The sequence below is a fragment of the Lissotriton vulgaris genome, chromosome 11 (assembly GCF_964263255.1).
Source record: "Lissotriton vulgaris chromosome 11, aLisVul1.2, whole genome shotgun sequence".
Taxonomy (NCBI): Eukaryota; Metazoa; Chordata; class Amphibia; order Caudata; family Salamandridae; genus Lissotriton; species Lissotriton vulgaris.
Genome location: NC_141699.1, coordinates 161374878 through 161395963, shown reverse-complemented (window position 1 = coordinate 161395963; position 21086 = coordinate 161374878). Strand labels below are relative to the sequence as shown.

Sequence of the window (21086 nt, the reverse complement as noted above, 5' to 3'; positions counted from 1 at the left end):
GAACTGTATAAATTTAGTATACACTGCTTTTATTCAAAACAAGAACAAGAAAACATTTATTTTTATAAAAGGTAACGGTATTTTTCCAAACAGAGGTGTTGTGTCTTTATTTTGGTGGTTCATCACTGTGTTACTGTGGGTAAGATTTGTAAGTACTTAGCCAACGCTTGGAGTTAGCTGTAGACCACTACTGTGCCAAGCTACCATATGTAGGCTTGGGTAATCTAGGTCCAACAACGTGGAACTGCGGATATTCCAGGCCTCCACTGACCATGCTAAACTTAATTGGGTTGTGTTACCAACTAGCTCAGAGGTCACTGGAAACTTTCTTCTCTGCATAGGAAGTGATCAGCTTACTTGGCACAGACAAGAAGGGATTCAGTTTTCCAACAACCGTGCAACATGACAACTTTGCTCCTCAGATCAAGAGTCGATCTCTAGGGTCGTGTGAAACAATAGACATAGATTTCACTCAGTCAGTCTAGTGCAGTTTACTTTCACGAGATGTAGAGAATAGAGAGACGGGCGTGTATCAATAAAGGGTTAACATTTATTGAACAGTCTTTCTTCTCGTACAAGAGAAATGTATTGCCACAATTGCAATAATTGTTATTATAAAAAGTACGTACAGTAAGATAAGTATTGCGAAATAGAACTGTAAAAGCATTGATATGGTTTCTTAGCCATACAATGGTTTAAAAGTAATAAAACATATATACAGTCATATATACATTAGGCTAACATACTCAACTGGTGCTTCTAACTAAGCCTACCCCAGTGTGCCTGACCTAAGCCTAACACGTGGAAGGGGAGCAAGTAAGTAGCTTAAGTTAAGTTGGTTTTGCCAAGGTTTGTTTCAAGAATTCTCGTCTAAGGGTTTAGTCAACACCATACCTCTGAATAGAATGATGGAGGATTGGTATCTCCTTCAGGGGTCTCTCTCGATATCCCAGTCACCCGCGAGGGTAAACCGGAAGCGCCAGGACTGGATTTCTCTGCACGAGAAAGGCAGCGGCTCTCTTCAGCGCGTCGAGGAAGGAGGGGGGACAGCGTCCGCGGGCAGCTGGAATCTGCTGGATGTCTTCGCAGAGGACGGCTGTTCAGCTCCTTAAGCGTACTGCACCATAGTTCGCGCTGTAGCGGCGATAATGGTAATCAGGAGCTTCACCACCACAGGATAGCAGGCTGCAGCGACAGAGTGCTAGATTTACCAACACAGGGTCATGCAGGCAGCTGGCATCAGCAACAGGCAACGAACATTGCTTAAGGCAACGTTGGTAATATTTATACCTGACAGGTGCCAGGTTTGACGCAAGTTTGCTGGACATAAGACGTCAATTAAAGATGTCACTAGGAAGTGTTAGTTATCAGTTGCTCATTAGAGTTCCATTACTAATCAAAACATAGCAAGCGGGGATTTCCAGGTTTGCTGAGTTTTTATCTTGTTGAAGAACTCGGAGTGTTATCTAGGAATATCAGATAGTGACTACTGCTCTGTCATTGCACTAATTGGTCGCAAAGGAAGTAGCAGAGAGTCATGCTGGAATGTGGCTCTGTTCGTGTGAGGCCAGAGATGACTTTTCAGAAAATCGCACTTGAACGGTTATGCCAATATAGGGAATAAATGGATTTATAGCCGAATAGGGGCATAAGGTCACAGTATCGATCAGGAACCTAGATAAACACGCAACAGTCTCTTATGGAGCAGAGGAAATCATCCAACTGTAGTGAGATGGAAGCTGTACATCAAGCTATCCAATGAAGCTGCCCGAAAATCTTACTTTCATCATTGATCTACCTTCTCTAGATGTTGATGGAATAAACAATTAGATCCTTTGAATTGTTCGAATGTGACTATATTTCAGTTTCTTTAAGATGGCTTTGAGTTTGGTCTGAAGCTGCTATATTAAGGTTGCAGCGGGCATCTATTAAGGACTAGAGACAACATTGGACAGATGTAACGTTATGTGAGACCTGGCATCTAGAATATTTAAGGGTTTCTTTAATATTAGTCCAGAAGTAAGAAACCCTTTCACTTTTGAGATCTATTGCTGGTGTAAGACGCTTTAAAGGGATCACTGAAATAATATCGACTGACAAAATATCGACTTGCCAAAATATCGTGGACAAAATATCGACAGTCAAAATATCGAGTTTGTATCTACAAACAGGTAAGTACAAAAATATCGAGTACAAAATATCGTTAACAAAAATATAGATGTAAAAAATATCGACTTTATTAAAAACAGTGTTAAATTAAATTAATATTAAATTTTAATTACTAAAATATACTTAAAACGACTTAAATTAAATTATAATAATAAAATAATAAATGAAAATAATAAAAATAATTTTTTTAAATCTTATTTGTTGACCCTGAACCCTAAAAATACCCCTTTACCCAAAAACCCCAAACTGACCCTGAACCCTAAAAATACCCCTTTACCCAAAAACCCAAAACTGACCCTGAACCCTAAAAATACCCCTTTACCCATGACCTGAAAACTGACCCTGAACCCTAAAAATACCCCTTTACCCATGAACTGAAAACTGACCCTGAACCCTAAAAATACCCCTTTACCCATGACCTGAAAACTGACCCTGAACCCTAAAAATACCCCTTTACCCATGACCTGAAAACTGACCCTGAACCCTAAAAATACCCCTTTACCCATGAACTGAAAACTGACCCTGAACCCTAAAAATACCCCTTTACCCATGACCTGAAAACTGACCCTGAACCCTAAAAATACCCCTTTACCCATGAACTGAAAACTGACCCTGAACCCTAAAAATGCTCCTTTACCCAAAATTTATCAATATTATTTAATTACCAATTAATTATTAATTAACAATAACAATAAAGTAAATATATTAGAACATTAGGTGTAATTATTTTAATAATTAATATTATTTTTTCAAAATTAATTACTTAAAAATAACACAAAATTATATATATAAAAAATGTACTCTAATTAATGTAATTAACTAATTACAATTATTTAATTAACAATTATTTACTAATACAAAATATATTCAAAATTATATTAATTAATTAACTAATTAATATTATGTAATTATCAATTAATTATTAATTAAAAGATATTAACAAACATATATTAATTAATTAATTATTATTAAATTACTTCCCACCCTATTCCCCTATAAACCCACAACCCGCTACAGAATTACATTACGCAATTATCAAAACAAAATTCATGTAATAAAATATTTTACAACATTAATACACACTATTCACACATATTATTACATAAAAATACACTATAAAATATTATATATTATTAAAAAATCGATATTTTTGCTATCTATATTTTATACAGTCGATATTACTTCACTTACCTGAAAAACTATATTTTTGTAGTCAATATTATGTCCAGTCCATATTTTGTCCAGTCTATATTTAAAACTCGATATTATGTCCAGTCGATATTTTGGAGTCGATATTTTGTCTCTATACCGCTTTAAAGCTTTCTCCTTTTGAGCCCTTGGAGTTAACAGAGTTGAAATTTCTGTCTATAAAAGTGTGTTTTCTCATAGCAATCACAGCAGCCAAAATAATAGGAGGACTGGGTTCTTTGTAAGACAGATATCACAATATAAGAGTATTCCCAGATACTATAGTTTTGAGGCTAGGTCCTCCCATTTCTTTTAAAGTGTATTCTACTTCTATTTTATTTGATAACCAAATGTTATTGATTTTCAAAGGAAGGTCCTTAGTCAATGTCCCTGGTTCAGGCCGGGCCGCTCCCCCACCGTGTTAGCACACCCTGGTGGCGCTGTGTCCCTGAGCCTTGCTGCTGCTGCGAGTTTGAGGCCCTCCTCCACCCGCAGGCGGCTGCCTGCGCCTCATCCTTGGTGGCCCAGTGGTGGGCCTGTAAGTGTTTCGTGTGTCTTCACTGTCGTTTATCTTTTTTGTTCGTTTTTATCTGTTACTGTTACTGTCTGTACTTGTCCTTCTTCATAGTCTCTGCCCTTTAGTTTGCCCCTGTCTCCATTATCTGCTGCCTGTGTTTGCCACTGTTTTGGCTGCCTTCTGTGCCCCTCCGTAGTTGCCGCTGTGTTTTTGTTTGCCTTCTGTGCCCATTTCTTGTTTTTCGACACCGTTGTTCTGTACCGCTCCCCCCCTCCCGACGCACCGGGTTTCCCGTTGCTGCGTCCCCTACGGCCGGCCCCCGTGACCCAATGCGTCCCCGCTCCCCCATTCCCAGCTGCTCTTCCCTCCCTCATCCCCTCATAGCGCAGGCCGCACCTAAGGCAAGCCCATCTGCACTCTTCCGCACCTGGACCGCGCCCAGCGCCAGAACCCCTGGCCCCCGCCGGAGCCAAGAACCCCGACTGAGATACGACACCGCCACCCTCCACACCCTCAACACCAACCAATCATCCACCTGCTACCAAGCCACCCTGAGGCGCACCCACGGACCATTCCCCTGCCGAGAATGCAACTTCACCTGCCTCCGGACCTTCACCACACCCTCAGCACCAGGCAACAACAACCACCTCAAGTGCATCCTGCTCAACACCCGCTCCGTCCACAAGCAACCCGTCGAACTCTGGGACCTCCTCGACACTACAGCTCCGAACATCGCCTTCCTCACGGAGACCTGGATGAACGCCTCCTCAGCCCCCGACATCGCCATAGCCATCCCGGACGGCTACAAGATCACCCGGAAAGACCGCACCAACAAAACCGGAGGAGGAATCGCCATCATCCACAGGAACACCATCAGCGTCTCAACCAACACCGAGGAAACCCTCAACACTGCTGAACATCTACACTTCCAGATCCACACCGACCCAAAGACCACCCTCAGAGGAACCCTCATCTACAGACCCCCGGGCCCACGTACACAATTAAGCAAAGCCATCGCCGACTTTATCAGCCTGCACGCCCTCGCCTCCGCAGACTACATCCTCCTAGGGGACCTGAACTTCCACCTGGAGAACTTCAACGATAACAACGCCACCACCCTGCCCGACAACCTAGCCAACCTCGGACTCAAACAACTGGTGACCAGCCCCACCCACTACGCCGGACACACGCTCGACCCCATCTTCTCTGCCAGCAACCACGTCACCTACAGTCACACCACCGGCCTCCACTGGACTGATCACAGCTGCATCCACTTCACCTTCAAGAAGACTAAATCCCACCATCACCCGCAGCAGATCCCCCGCAGAAGCTGGAGAAAAATCACAACCGACCAGCTCACAACGTCACTAAGCCAGAACCCGCCATCCGACACCACTGACTCCAACGCCGCCGCACGCAACCTCACACAGTTTATCAGCAACTGCGCCAACACCCTCGCACCACTGAAGGACCCTCCTGGCAAGCCCGGTAACAGAATAGCCACCTGGTTCACCGACGAACTCAAGGACTATAAGAAATCCTGCCGAACCCTCGAGAAGACCTGGCACCGCGAAGAGACGGCAGAAAACCATGCAGCTCTCAAAAACGCCACCCGCATACACCATCAACTGATCCGCACCACCAAGAGGACTTCTTTCAAGGAGCGCCTAGACAACAACGTACACAACAGCAAAGAGCTCTTCAGCATCGTGAACGAACTCTCCAACCCCAGCACCACCTCCAATGACATCCCACCATTGCAAGACCTCTGCGACGCCCTCGCCACCTTCTTTCACCGCAAGATCGCTGACATACACGACAGCTTCGGCACCCAGACTCTGCCATCAGCCACAGAACCATCACCCCCCACTGCCACCCTCAACACCTGGACCCCCATCAGCATTGAAGACACCACCCACGTCATGAACACCATCCATTCTGGCTCACCGTCCGATCCATGCCCCCACCACATCTTCAACAAAGCAGACGCTGCACCCCACCTCCGGAACATCATCAACAACTCCTTCTCGACTGCTACCTTCCCAGAGAGATGGAAACAACGCAGAGATCAACGCTCTACTGAAGAAACCCACAGCAGACCCTAAAGACCTCAAGAACTTCAGGCCAATCTCCCTTCTTCCCTTCCTGGTGAAAGTCATCGAGAAGACTGTCAACAAACAGCTGACCACCTTCCTCGAGGCAAATGGCTCCCTCGACCCTTCCCAGTCCAGATTCCGCGCCAACCACAGCCCCAAGACCGCCCTCATCGCAGCCACCGACGACATCAGGACCCTGCTCGACAACGGGGAAACAGCCGCCCTCATCCTCCTTGACCTCCCAGCCACCTTCGACACTGTCTGCCACCGCACCCTAAGATCTCGCCTCCACAGCACAGGGATCCAAGGAAGACCCTGGACTGGATCACATCATTCCTCTCCGGCAGAACCCAGAGAGTCCGCCTCCCTCCCTTCCACTCCGCGTCCACCGAGATCATCTGCGGCGTACCCCAAGGCTCCTCGCTCAGCCCGACTCTCTTCAATGTCTACATGAGCCCCCTCGCCGCCATCGTCCGCGCACTCAACCTCAACATCATCTCCTACACCGACGACACCCAGCTGATCCTCTCCCTCACCAAATAACCAGCCACCTCCAGGAAGGAATGAGGGACGTCGCAAACTGGATGAAGTTCAGCCGCCTGAAACTGAACTCGGAAATAACGGAAGTCCTCATCCTGGGACCATTCCCATCCGCCTGGAACGACTTCTGGTGGCCCACCGTGCTGGGCACTGCACCGACACCCACGGACCATGCACGCAACCTGGGATTAATCTTGGACTCCATGCTCACACTGTCCAAACAAGTCAACGCCATCTCAACCTCATGCTTCAACACCCTGCGCATGCTCCGAAAGATATTCAGATGGATCCCCACCGAAACAAGAAGAACCGTCACCCAAGCCCTCGTCGCCAGTCGGTTGGACTACGGGAACGCCCTCTATGCAGGAACCACAGCAAAACTTCAGAGAAGACTGCAGCGCATACAGAACGCCTCCGCTTGCCTCATCCTCGACATCCCTCGCCACAGCCACATATCCGCCCACCTGAGAGATCTGCACTGGCTTCCAGTCAGCAAGAGAATTACGTTTAGGCTCCTCACCCACGCACACAAGGCTCTCCATGACATAGGCCCGACTACCTCAACAGACGCCTCACGTTCTACACTCCGTCCCGCCAGCTCCGCTCTGCCAGCCACGCCCTCGCCACCATCCCATGGATTCGCGGAACCACAGCCGGAGGAAGATCGTTCTCCTACCTGGCCGCCAAGACCTGGAACTCCCTCCCCATCCAACTTCGACTGACCCAGGACCACCTCACCTTCAGGAGACATCACAAGACCTGGCTGTTCGAGCAGTAGCAGCACCCACCTCCCCCCTAGCGCCTTGAGACCCTCACAGGTGAGTAGCGCGCTTTACAAATGCTATGATGATTGATTGATTTGAGAACACACAGTGAACAAATCCACAGGTCTAAGAAGTGGGCACAAAACCAGGTGACACACATCCAGATCCCACATCCAGCCCATGGTATTTCCACCATTAGCCCCAAATATAATTGTGTTTCTGAGGGCATCATTGTGCTTCGAAAATTAGTCATTCTTGGCAGGAGCTCCACTCCACCAGTTAGTTGGGTACAGGAGATTTCCACTTGCAGACAATGTCTTGCTTGGACACCAAAGTGGTCACCCCAAGTACCATTTCATCCTCCACCCCCAACCTCCTCCAATAGACCCAGTAGTGTAACCCTGGGTTAAGGTCAATTGGACAACCCAGAACGATACAAAGCTCCCTTTCTATCCCCTCCCAAAAAGGGGCTAGCGCCAGAAAAGCCCAGACCATGTGGAAGAATTCAGCCTGTATCAGGGAACATTGCGCACACCAAGCCTGAGGAGCTCTGCCAGTGCAATGTAGTCGCCGGGAGATTAGATAAGTGAGGTGTAGGCAATTGAGCTGGATCATGCGGAGGTGAGCGGGGATAGCCAATTCTCTAGGAGCTAATCGGGCCTCACGCCAGTCATCGTTGTCAAGATCTCGCACCCACACCTCCAGTGCAAGTCCAGAAAGTAGTCTGGAGCGTTAATGATAAGAGAGCGATGTCTTAGAGATAACGCCTTTGCTCAGCCTCCCCACCCAGATATTTGCTTCAAGAGTTTTAAATTCTTGAATGTGCATACCTATGGGAATGTGCTTCAACAGTGTATGGCACAGCTGCAGGTAAGGATAAATTTGTGTGCAGGAAAGTCGATATTGTGTCTGCATTTTTTGGAATGTCATCAGGGCATCGCCTCATCAGATGTCTTCCAGGTGGGTAATTCCTATTTTGTCCCATTGCGCAAAGGCTTGTAGGCCCACTGTATGATTCAACCACATTCCCTGCTACAGCGGGGTCATTCCAGTTAGTTTGTAGTCCCATTAAATGAAATGAAGCCCCGCCGCAGAGCAAAGCAGGGTCACTCAGGTGCAATCAAGGAGCGACTGGGGGATTGGGACACCATAAAGCGGGCCCAAGAGATCGCTGAGGAACAGTTGGTTTAGTTCTGCCCGATAAGTAGAGTTGTCCCATACCCCATTAAACCAGTTGTTTATCGTCACAATTTGAGCATCTATGTAGTAGCCTTACAGGTCTACTATTCCCAGCACCCATCGTAAGGAGAATGTCTGCCATTAACAAGAGCCACTCAGTGGTGATCTCCTGCCTGGCGAAAGGCGGCTATTTTCAGTGTCAATAACTGAAAGCATTGCCTAGGATTTGGATGGGGTAAATTGAATTCTTAAGAAACGTGGGTGACTCATCATTTTAAACACTGCTGCTACCCACAAGGGATTCAACGGTAGTCGGCCCCACTGCTGCAGGTCCCTACTCAGCCTTGTCACATGGTGCTGCAAGTTAAGACTCTGCGCCAGCGCTGGGAGACAAGAGAAGTAGATGCCTAGGTATTTAAGGATAGGCGGCGCAATGGGATCCTGGGACACCAAGAATATCATTCAGCATGCATCACCTTCAACCAGTAGCAGCAGGAATTTAGCTTATTTGATCCAAAGCCCGGAGGCTCCTTCATAGAGATGGAGAAGTTCTAAACATCGAGGGCTTGCAGATAATGGGTCCTTGAGGAACAGCAGAAGATCCTCCGTGTACAGGGCTATAGGCACCCAGATTTCACTGGTGACATTTCAAAGTGGTGAGGCTTAAATGTTGGGACTGAGTTTTACATAGGGCGCGAGTAAAGTGAGCAAGCCCAACTGATACAAGGGTTCAGGAGTTCTCTACCCACCCTTGAAAACATTTTGAGAAAAAAGGAGTGAAAAATTGTACATTTTTAAGCAAATTGTTGTAATACATAATTTTGTGAGAAAGCAAGGTGGTTAATTTAGCAATTTTGAATATGTAATTTTTAAATATTTAAACGTGAAAACTGCTCAATATGTTTATGGATTAAATATGTTACTTACTGTAGTGTGCAAATTGTACTGTGTGACAAGTAAAGCATTGTGGATTTAAAAAAAAATATATGAGTAAGTGTGATGGTTCTGTGTCCTGCTGTCTTCTTTTTTTAAGGGATTCAAGGGATAAAGCACACCTAGGCCGATTCAGTACACACTACAAAGAAGTGAGGATGGGCCATTGTGAAAAATAATGTAGAATTGCTTCAATGCCTTGGCAACTATTTCCCATTCTTTCCCGGACTGGTTGAGCACCAACAATATTGCTTGGCAGCGGAAAATCAAAAGGTATTCAAAGAGATATTAGACTTTGAGATTATTTTTTGGGAAGTTTTTTATAGCCTTTACTTTGCCCAAGGGTATTGGAGTGCTTTACATGAGCACCGTATAAATACATTACACAATATTGGTACTGGGACATGCGCAGCAACATTTATATGTCCCTCGAGGTGGCAGGAAGGAGAACATGTATGCCGGCATTGCACCATCCACCTTGTTCACTTCCTCCGTAGTCATCTTCACTTATACCTGTAACCCTGCTGCCCTCAAAATAGAGCAAAAATTTGGTGTAGGAGGTTATGCTCTGGTAAAACAAGAAGCTTTACATTCCTTCTAGATTAAGCCTGAAGGCTGCTCTCCACAGCTACCACTAGGATAGCTTTCTAAAGGTTATCTTTGACCTCGTACATCATAAGGGTTGTTTGGACTGGTTCAAGGTGCCCACTTTAATTAGTGGACAGCATATACCAGACCAACTTCTCACATTGGTGTGCAGCAGTTGGGATTCAAGCTTGCATTGTTTTGCCACATAAATCTCTTGTTATTGATTAACTGAAAACCATTAAAGTATTAAGGCACATATAATACTTAAAGATTACAATAAGTAAGTTCTACTGCACTTAGGGTTGGGTCAGTTAAGGGTCTAGCACACCCTTTCTCCAACCTAAGAGAGTTTCGTTCCCACTAGGGTAGGTAGGTGCATACACCACACCACACTAGTTATGTCTTCTAAATGAGAAGCCAGTGGCTCTCTGCCTTCCACGTACAATAGTCTTACATTTCAGGAATTGAAAGCCATGTATGTTTCTAGGAAGCTGAAGACAGGGAGAAATGCCAACACCCAACGTCTCATTAAGGTGTTAGTCTTAGATGACCATAGGAAGACCCCAGGGTCACATGAGGTAGAAAGATTGAGTGGGGCAGGGAATGAGGACAGGTCAGGAGGTGAAACCTTCTATGACTTAGACTCAAACCCTGGCCAGGAAGATCAAGATGATTTCCACCTGGACAACTTAGATCTTAAGGAAGAGGGTGGAGAAGGCCCCAGTACCCTCTCTTTACTCCTCCTGGAAGAGTGCAGAGTTTACCACGGAGATCTAGATCTTCCTCTGCAGAATCTGACCATTCAGGACATTCTATAGGGACCTCCATATCTCATAAGAGAGATAACTCTTATGAAAGACAGTACCAATTTCTAGCGCTTGAGAAGGTCATGTTTAGGCTCAGGCAAGAGCAATTGGCCCTAGATAAGGAATCCTTAGAACTCCAGAAAGCCAGAAAGAAACTGGGACTAGAGTCCCATGGTGGCAGCAACAGTGTCCCTAGGATTAAGGAGTATACTTATGACCATAGGAACCTGAGCAAGATAGTCCCTCCCTACCATGGTGGGGAAGACACCCACAAATGGATAGCTGCTCTAGAGAGGACCTGTAAAGTACAGAGGGTCACTCAAGCGCAGTAGGCAGCTATCTTGTGGCTCTCCTTTGCTGACAAAGGTAGAGATAAGCTCCCCACTGTTAGAGAAGAGGATGCTGACAACTATTAAGTCCTGAAGAGTGCTCTCATTGATGGGTTTGGCTTAACCACTGAACAGTACAGGATTACATTCAGGGTCACCCAGAAGACACAGACTCAAGACTGGGTAGACTTTGTAGATTGCGCTACTAAGGCTCTGGAAGGCTGGTTAATTGGCAGAAAAGTGAATGATTTCAAGGGATTGTACAATTTGATTAGGAGGGAGCAGATCCTTAATAATTGCTAGAATCAGTTGTTGCATCAGTACCTGGTTGATGCTGATCTGACTTCTCCCCAAGAATTAAGAAAGAAGGCGGATAGATCGGTCAGAACCAGGGTGAAGAAGAAAAAACAGACTACATGTGGTGAACAGAAGAAGCAAGATGCTCAACCTTCAGATAAGGGTGGGGAGAAGGGTAAAGACCAGAAGTCTTCATCAGGGCCCCAAAAACCTGCATCTGGGGGAGTCACAGTCTATCAAAGTTAAAGGCAGAAAGAAACCTTGGTGCCTCCTGTGTAAGGAGAAAACCCATTGGACAAAAGATGCCAGTTGTCCAAGGGCCAAGGTTGCCCCTGGCTGTGCAGGATACACCTACAAACCCCAGAGTCGATTGTCCAGGCTTTGTAAGTGTGGTCAGCCATTTAAAGACATATAGTGGATATCAGTCATTACAAGATGTCTAACTATATAATGGCTGCGCCAAACCTGGTATCAAACATGCTGTAATCATACACCAACACCAGTTCCGGTGTTGGAGGTATGATACCATGTACTGGGTGGCCCCTTAGGGCAGCCCCATGTACTCTCAGTTACAGCCTTTCAGGGTTTGCCCCCAAACTAGTACTGCTGCCAACCACATAGACTGTTCTGCCCTCTTGCTGCTGACCTGAGCTCGAGCAGGGGAAGGTAGTAACAATAGGTTTCCTGTCACAGGGGGGTGTGACCACCTCCCAGATAGGGCTTAGTGTATTGGGCTGGAGTGGGGCCACTTTTCAGCGCCACCAGACTGCTTTGAAGGGTACATTTGGTGCCCTCCTTGCATACTCTGATTTCAGCCAGTTTGGGAATGCTTGGTTCCTAATCTGGTGCGAAACTGGACAAAGGACAGGGAAGTATCCTCACCTCTATCCAGCCCCTTCTCTGGGAGGGACCCTGAGTCGTTCCAACCGTTTCCTTAGGTATTTAAGGGCTCCACTATAGGTGGGTCCTCAGATTCGTCATGGAACAAGACTCACCTCTGATACCAACACACTCTTCAACCGTCTGGACACTTGGACTTCGTTGGACTTCAACTGGAACCGAGACTGCATCAAGGAAGACATCTGCTGATCCTGGTCTTGCTGCTCTTCAAGTCTTCAGCCTTGTATGCGCTTCTCTCAGGTTCTCCTGAAGACCTGCTGGCATCAAGGACATCTGAAGAAATCTCCCTTGGAATGAAGGAGTCACTCCCCTGCATCTGCAGGCACCACCGCAAAGCTGACCAGTCTGCGGCTCCTGTCGTCCCACAGACTTCCCGAGTCCCAGCATCACAGGTAAGGGTTCTTTGGCTTTCCTGATGCCTGACCTGTCTTCCTTGGAAATTTGGAGGACAGTATCCCTCGTTGGATCTGCTGGGACTAAACCCCTGTGCAAAGCATTGACTTGCCATTGCCAAGCACTCCTGAGATCTTTATACTACAAGAAGGTCCAGCCTTCAGCACGTCCTCCCTTGGAGATCAACATCCTCACTGCATCCCTTGCACCGTGGGCTTCCATCTTTGGTGAGCTGCTTGAGGGCCTCCTGCAAATCCTGTGCCCTCGGCCTGTGGGTCCTCTTGAGGGTCTTCTCCTGCTTTCGTGGGCTCCTCTGCTTCCTCTGGGCATGCACTGACTCACCTGCACTTGGTAAGTCCCTTGAACCTTGTTGGTCCCAACAATAGCATCTTGTCATCAGCCACGCCAGTTACGGCTTTCAAGACTTGTTGGTGCTCCCACCAGACACTGAACACCTAGACACCAACATCCGACGTAGGACATCCCGTGCAAGGCTCCTGGTCTTCCTCAGCCGGGCCTGGTCAACACTCCTGAGCTACTTGCCAAGAGCGGGCATTGTGCTTCTGTGTCTCCTGGTCACCTCAGAGTGGCAAAGACTCTGTCCCCTCTGCTGGCAGGTTCTCCTATTCAAGAATCCACCCATGGACATCTTCAGACACTTCTCCAGAGGCCTTTCTTCCTAAGTCTTCCATTGTTGTCACCCAATACTCTCGTGGAGGTAACCTGGTTCCTGGGCCTTCCACAGGTGGGGTGCCTCTCCAACTTTCCATCCTCCAGGGGATTTCTTCGGGGTCCTTGGGGAAGGGTCCTTTTTCTCTAAGACTACAACTGTGACTTTTCAATGGACTTCCATTGGAACCTGTGTTTCCACCCTGCACACAGCCTCCGTTGGGTTCCTGGTTATGTACCATGGGTGGTTTCTGGTTCTCCCAGCTCCTTTGAGTCCTTTGGTCCAAGTCCCATTCTTCTTTGCAGTTGGCATTCCACTTCCCTAGTATATAGTTTAGTCCCCCCCTGGAGATCAGTGTATATTTGTGCTACTTATCTGAAATTTTCATGTGTATTGTTGAGATCTCCGGTTAAGAGATATACCAATGTGTTAGTGATTATGTTGTGTAATAAACAGACTTATTTTCCATACACACTGTGTGGTTCATTTTCATCTAATCTACAGCATTGATAAAATGTGGTAAAACAAGCTGCTTTACACTCTGTCAATATAAGCCTGAAGGCTGCTCTCCAGGGCTAACACTATGAGAGCATTCAAAGGTTACCAAAGACCACTAAAATCACCATAAGGGTTGTCTGGATTAGTGCAAGGTGCATCATGCCTTTAAGTGTGCACCATATACTAAGCCAGCCTCCTACAGTCGCCCACTCCCAAGCCTGTTCCTGAGTGTCGAAGAAGTGGGTTGAGAAGTTGAATATCACCTTTAACCGGGCTGGGAAGAGAAGCATGTATTGGAGGCTGAGAACTCTGAGTTTCTGTTTGTTATTCTCGAAGGAGCATCTGCACTCCTGGACTGTGCATGTTAGTCCAGGCAGATCATGAGCTTAGTGTTTTGGAAGTGCAGATCTTGGTGTTGTCTGGCTGCACGGAGATTGGTGTCCAGGGACTGATGATTAAGGATGTGCGCTATGACAGGACACTGAGGGGCTCCCGGGGGAGGCTGCTTGGCCAAGGACAGGTGCGAGATAGTTTATTGGTGGGAACCCAAGACCAGAGCTATTCCCCCAGCCGACAGTCTGTGCCTGACGTCTAAACCCCCTTCAGGAATCCAATGGATGGCAGGTTATTCTCCTGTGAGCGGTTTTCAGCACCCTTGGCCCGTTTTTCCAGGGATGCTGTCCCAGAGGGAAGTTTGAAAACTTGCAGGTTAAGGATCGCAACTTCATCTGCTTTCTGCCTCTGTCACCCGGTCAGCCATATTGCGAAGATCCTGTCATAGCAGGGCCACTCGGAATTCACCCATTTTGGCCTTGACCACTTCTCTAGAGTCTTGGGTTGCTCATCTGATATCTATGTCCGCCTGCATTGAGGGGTCGCACCTGAGAATGGGTGCCCCAGCGGCTCCACGTGTACCGGAGGTAGACCTGGTATATTGATCCATTTTTGTTTGCGCCCGTGTCCACTTGGGAGCTTGTCCTGTCCCATCTCCAAGTACGTGCCATTCAAAAGCACCAGAGTTCAGTGACTGCATTCCAGTGGCCTGCTTACCCAACCTGGTAGCACGAGCAGCCAACACCGCCAGGAAGTTACCTGTAACACTGCCTGGGTGCTGCCAATAGATAGTCTGGATAATCAATATGCACCTCAGGTGTGGACCTCCTCCTCTCCACGGCCCCCACCGCGACAGGCAGGATCTGGTTGACCCTGCGTTGTACGCAAGTGGGGGTCCCTTCACAGCAGAACTTCAAGCGTGGGGTAACAGAGGCTCTCCGCAGTGTGTGGCTCCTAGGAGCATGCATCCCCCTCATAGTCCGTAGCGTCTCCATGGCGGGGGTCCATTAAGCTAGGAAATCAGGGGAAACGCATCCATCCCCAAGGCCGCTCCCCTTTGTCCCTCTAAAAGAGCATGAAGTAGGAAGGGCTCCAGGACCACCCAAGATCAAATAGGAGAGGGGCTAGGGGAAGAGAAGGCCCTCCCAGAATCAAGACACACTAGTGGTGGGTTTCTGTGCTGCTCAGAGAGTCAAAGACATTCTGGGGACACACAGGAGAATTGGACGGCAGCCCACAATACATAAGCAGCCATCTTTGCCTCACCTCTGTCCGCTCGTAGACACGCAGTCCAGGCATGGCCGGGCCCACAGCAGTGAGGTCTATGAGCCAACAGGGATAGGCTTAACAGTAGTCGGCTGGTGTGTCGCCCGACGGTACCAACATCAGCCCAGGTGTCAGTCAGCAGCTACCGCTGAAGGTCAAGGGTAGGGTGCAGAACCTGCATCCCCCAGGTCCTCTGGGGTTCTGCAGTCCTAAATGAGGCCACCTTCCAGGTTGTCTTGCGCGGTGAGCCTCAGCCCCATGGGCTGAACTAGACCCCCAATAAAGCTAGGCTGCTCTGCGGGGGAGATATCCATTTTCTGTTGGGGGCGGATGCTTGTAGATTAATGCGGGCCTGTGGGAGCCGGACTAGAACACTACCCGCCATTTTGGCTGGCTAAGCCACGACCCCACATTCTACATCTAATTTTGAACAAGAGATTATTGTTCAAGAGGTTTTTTGCCAATCCATCTTCTGCAGAAGAGCAAGAGTTGAATACACTGAATGTAAAGAGAGACTTTCTGATTTATGTGGAAAGAGTGTCTCATTTTAGAAATTCAGAATCTCTGCGAATTTTGCTGCAGCAAACAAAGGAAGTCGTCCTTCATCCCAGACCTTATGCGGTGGCTAATGTCTACTATTATTATGGCGTATCAAAAGAAAGGAGTTTCTCTTCCGGTTGGCTCAAAAGTTATTCTCCTCAGGAGCATGTCTGTGTCTTGGGCAGAATTCCAAGGAGCTTCCCTGCCGGAGATTTGTAAGACAGCTACATAGTCAATCGTTCTACGTTTGTTAGACATTACAGTCTAGATAATGTTAGGAGTCAGAACTATGTGTTTGGTGTTATAGTTTTAACTGCTATGAAGCAAATTGTAGGAAAATACCTAATGGTATTTCCATGACTGAGCCAGAAGTCAAGATGGGTCAGTTCGGGAGATCAAGAGCGAGTGGCCATTAAATGTGTGACTCGTTTCCTTATTCCTTGCATTACATGTTAACCCTACAAGTAATATGGTTTACAGACTCATACTATTCATGACATTATAACTGTCAGAGCCATTACATCACCAAACCTTAGTTTTCCCAGCCATAACAAATCAATACCAAAAATGTTAAAAGGTATAGGAATGCAAAACATAATACCTGCGTGAGAGAACCTGTGATCTTTGTGAAAGTGCCCTTGACTCTGCATCAGCTAAGGTAGCCAAAACAAAGTTGGCGTCGAAGACCATATCTTCAACACTGAAGGAAACGGGCCTAAACATGTGTAAAAAGAAATAACCAATCAGCATTTTCTTTTGTACCTGACAATTTTGATTCTTTAATTCATATATGGTGTAATTTTCTCTCACTTACGTAGAGCCCCACAGTGGGCCCACTTCACAGTCATCTTTGCACCCAAGTTGAAATCAGACACACAAATTGATTGATTTAGAAATGTAAGTTATTGTTTGATATTCACAATATTCACACAAAAGTTAATTTACACTCGCAAATGGATTTACTCACTTGTAAAGTTACACTTTTGTGGTATAAATGAATGTAGGAGTAAATCTCACAGGGGTTGGAGTTACAGGGCGTGAATGTCTTAAAAAAGCAGTTGAACAAACACATTTAGCGGTTTAAGGGTACTTCTAAGGAATTTTTACTTCTATCATGGGTATTGGTAAGTCTCAATCAAAGGTGGTAACAGTGAGCGAACACAATCAAAACTGGTGTTGGTTTAGAGGAAGGTGTTTCTTCACAGGGAAAACAGTTTCACATGTGAAAAGAAGAAAGAAGTTTACACCTACAACATTTATTCATGCACACTCCTGGAAAGCTGTGACTCGCGTAGCTTTGCAGGAATGCTCCTGCTGTATTTTGAGAATAAAAAAAACCCGAAAATATTCTTAAACAAAGAAGTAATTGTCTGATTTTATTTTTTATGAGTTGGCCTTTACATTAAGAAAGTTTCAGAATTTGTTACAAATGTTGTGAACTGGACATTAACATATTTACTTGAAATGTAGTAAGTAACAAAACAAACCTACATCTAGTCCATCTTTCTCGCAAGTCTTTGGCTGAGGGTGATCCACTCATAAAGATTAGCATTGTAAAAATATGTCCACCAGCTTCTGAAAATAGAGATTCCAAAACAGTGCCTGTTACCGTCTGCTGCGCCACCCCACTGACTTTAGGAAGCTCAGAGACACAAAATCGGAGGCATGCTCCAAATCATGCAACAGCCCCATTGACTGCAAAGCAGCTTCAACCTTTAGTGAAAACCATTGTCAATATCATCCTTCACAAGAATTTTCCCAGGGAACCTGCTTCCGAGGGTCAATTTAATGTTTTTTTCTGACTGGAGCCTAAGAGGCCACTGATACTTTTTAGACAAATGTTTTATAATGTCGTGAGATACGTATTTTATTGTAATTCTGGATAATGCACTGCAATTTTGCAAAGATTTTAAGTAATTATGCAAATAAAAATTAATTCATTCATTCATACTTTTTATGACCTTCAGGATGTAGAAACATCTGAGAAGTTCATTCGTTAAGAGGTTTTGGAGGAAGTGACGGAACGTGTGAGAAATCTCTGTCTCCAAGATTTCACCCTTCCATCTGAATTTGTAGCTACTGACCCTCGGGTGGAGAAAACCATAGCTTTCAACTCTCCTCGCTACATCCTTCACCACTCTTTGTGAGTATTAGCAATCTTATGCTTGACGGACAGAGCTAAAGGAGAATGTAGGTCCCAGATTCTAGGCTAAACTATACCCGCTTTAGGGTTTTGAAAGAGATGACCAAAGAGCTCCTTAAGTGGGGACAACAATTCCTAGCAGGCAGGTCATACAGCAGTGACATCAGAGGGTTATTAACAAGATGCAACAGAAATGTGAAAAATAAACCCCCTTACTCTACCCTGTCATAAAGCCACCAATTGAGATGCCCCTCCGATATGGAGTTGAGCCTATGATGAAACCCCCAGCAAAGTTGTGAGGTCTTGAGGACTCATGACACACTCATGATTAAACATCTTTCTTTATGGTTATTTTTTTTCTATAAAAAATCTCTTATGTTGGAACACCACAGAGGTTCACGGTCACAAGGGTGTGACAGCATGTGGAATTTGGTTACCATAAGGCAGGACTATCCAGATTAGCATGAACATTGTATAATATAAATCACTATCTGGGTATAATGGAGACTCTCCTAGACAATTTGGTATCTGAGCACAGGCTACAGTGAATGGTTGTTTGAAACCGACAGGGACTTGTTAAACGTCTTCTCACTCCATTATAGTGTGTTATTATTGACTTTAGTAGAACAAGAGTGATCAGCTTCACCCTCTTGGGATCACTGGTTCGGTTAACTCTTTTATAGAACCATTTGATCCATCCTAGGAAGCTGCTGTCAGCCAGAACAAGTTACATATATCTAACTACATTTCTTCATAGTTGGTATCCTTCATAGATTCACATGTTTGAATTATTCCAGTTGTCTGGCTGGGAATCCCAGTAGTTTAAAAGAGCAATACACGTTGTTAATATGGCCCTAGGATCAGGAACAAAGGTTGTTTAGTAGCACCAAAATGTTATTTTAACCAATCAGTTGAATGCTATAAAACTCTCCCACTCCTTAGAGGCCACCTTAGCTCAGTCTTTCATAGAACTTGAGTGGTCAAGGTCAAGAAATACTTTATTCGGTTCAATTTCCCAAACCATAAAAGTACAAAAACACACAAAATGGTCCACAAAACACCAGGCAGCATAATGACATAAAAATACAATATATAAAAAGAGCGGGAGTACCCATTTTTTTTAAAAAAATGCTAACACATGATGTGATGATTTAAAAACAGCAATATATACATCCTTGTACCATTAAAAAAAGAGCATAGAAAAATGTAATTTAAAACTTGATTCAAGTTGCAGGAATTCATATTTACAATAATTCATCTAAGACCAGGTAATCTTTTTACTGAGTCTCACAGCTATGGTTAAAAATCTGGCTATATTGTACATTTCCCACACATTTGATAATAATTGGAGATATAGTAAAGCTGGCTTAACTTGCCTAAACCCTTTCCCCTTTAACAGGGGTATGATGAACTTTTTCCTAATACCTCCAAAATGATCACAGAAAAACAGGAAGTGTGCAGTATCCATAATTGAACAGCCATCACATTTACACAATTCTAAATCAAGTTGCTTAGTCCAACCAGGACGACCAGAAATTAGCAAGTGACATTTGTCTAATCGGAACTTGGTTAAAAGGAATCTATGATTTGAATTATTAACAACCTTTAGGTAAAGTTCCAGATCATGACCAGAGGATGCAATCAGTTGATAAGTCCTGACAGATGGCTTTAACAGCTCCACACCTTCTCTGTCCATCCCTCGGTTCAACAAAAAAGTGTTTTTGACCCACTTCAGGTCACCTTTCACTAAGTTAGATAGCTCATTAAACAGCTCAGGCCGACCTAACTTTACACATAATTGTTGTACATGTTTCAACCAAGGGATCTTGTCCCAATGATCTAACTTTAGACAATCCTTAAAAATTTCATGGTTCACTTCCAGTTCCAGGTTAAGCCAGACTGAGATCCCTTTTAATAGAGGGGCCATAGCGATTCGATCTTCCAGATAATCCACGCCGCATTCCTGATGTACTATGAAGCCGGCCGTGGATCGTGGCAGGGAGAGAATCGTTTTAAGGAAGTTATCTTCCGTTACCTGAAGCGTTTTAACTGGCCTAAAACCCCATAGGTCTGCGCCATACATGGCGATGGCGATACACTTAGCAGCATATACCTTTAAAACTGCCTCCAGGGGTTTCACCCCTAATTTACGTGAGAAGCCCAGCACTGCAGGAATAGAACGTGCCAGGGCATTTTTTTTTCTCCAGCAATTGGGGGTGCCATGTCGAACAATCATCAAATACAACCCCCAAAAAGGGAAATCTAGAGACTCTGGTCAACTTATGCCCATTGCATTGCAGTGTCATTACATTTTTCCTGGTCTTCCCTTTCTGGGCCACCACCATAACATGGGATTTGCCGTAGTTAACACTTAAATCAAGGTTTATCATAAAATCATAAAATGAATTCAACAGGCATTGAAGACCCACTGTGGTTCTAGCTAAGAGAGCAGCGTCGTCCGCATATAATAATGCAGGCAATAGGTACTTCCCTGCCCTCGGGATGTCCTTATTCGCTGCTCCCAAAACACCACCCAGATCATTAATATATAGTGTAAAAAGCAGGGGAGCCAAAATGCATCCCTGCCTTACACCATTGGTGATACTGATTTTACCCGTGCAGTTACCTTTTCTATCATAACGTACCGTAGCTGTTAGATCCCTATGAAGGTCCGCTAGGAAATGCACAATATTAGGATCTATTCCAATTTTAAGAAGCTGGCCCCATAACTTGGATCTGTTTACTCGATCAAATGCCGAGGACAGATCCATAAAGGCAATATACAGGGATCCTGGCTTCGCTATTGTGTATTTCCCTATAAGCAATTGCAGGTTCAGGCTTTGGTCTATGGTACTACGCCCCTTTCTAAAACCATACTGCAAAGGAGATAGGGTATTGGTATTCTCTAGCCAATCAGTAAGTTTACATAGGACCACC

At 45.5% G+C, this 21086-nt stretch overlaps 1 protein-coding gene across 1 annotated transcript in view; it reads right to left on the bottom strand.

Moving 5' to 3' along the window:
* Window positions 1-21086, bottom strand: part of RAD9B (RAD9 checkpoint clamp component B) — a 636801-nt gene that overhangs the window by 66779 nt on the left and 548936 nt on the right. The window contains exon 9 of the mRNA XM_086942453.1: window positions 16608-16721. Within this exon, the coding sequence (XP_086798579.1) occupies window positions 16608-16721 (114 nt within the window). The remainder of the gene's footprint in view (window positions 1-16607; window positions 16722-21086) is intronic.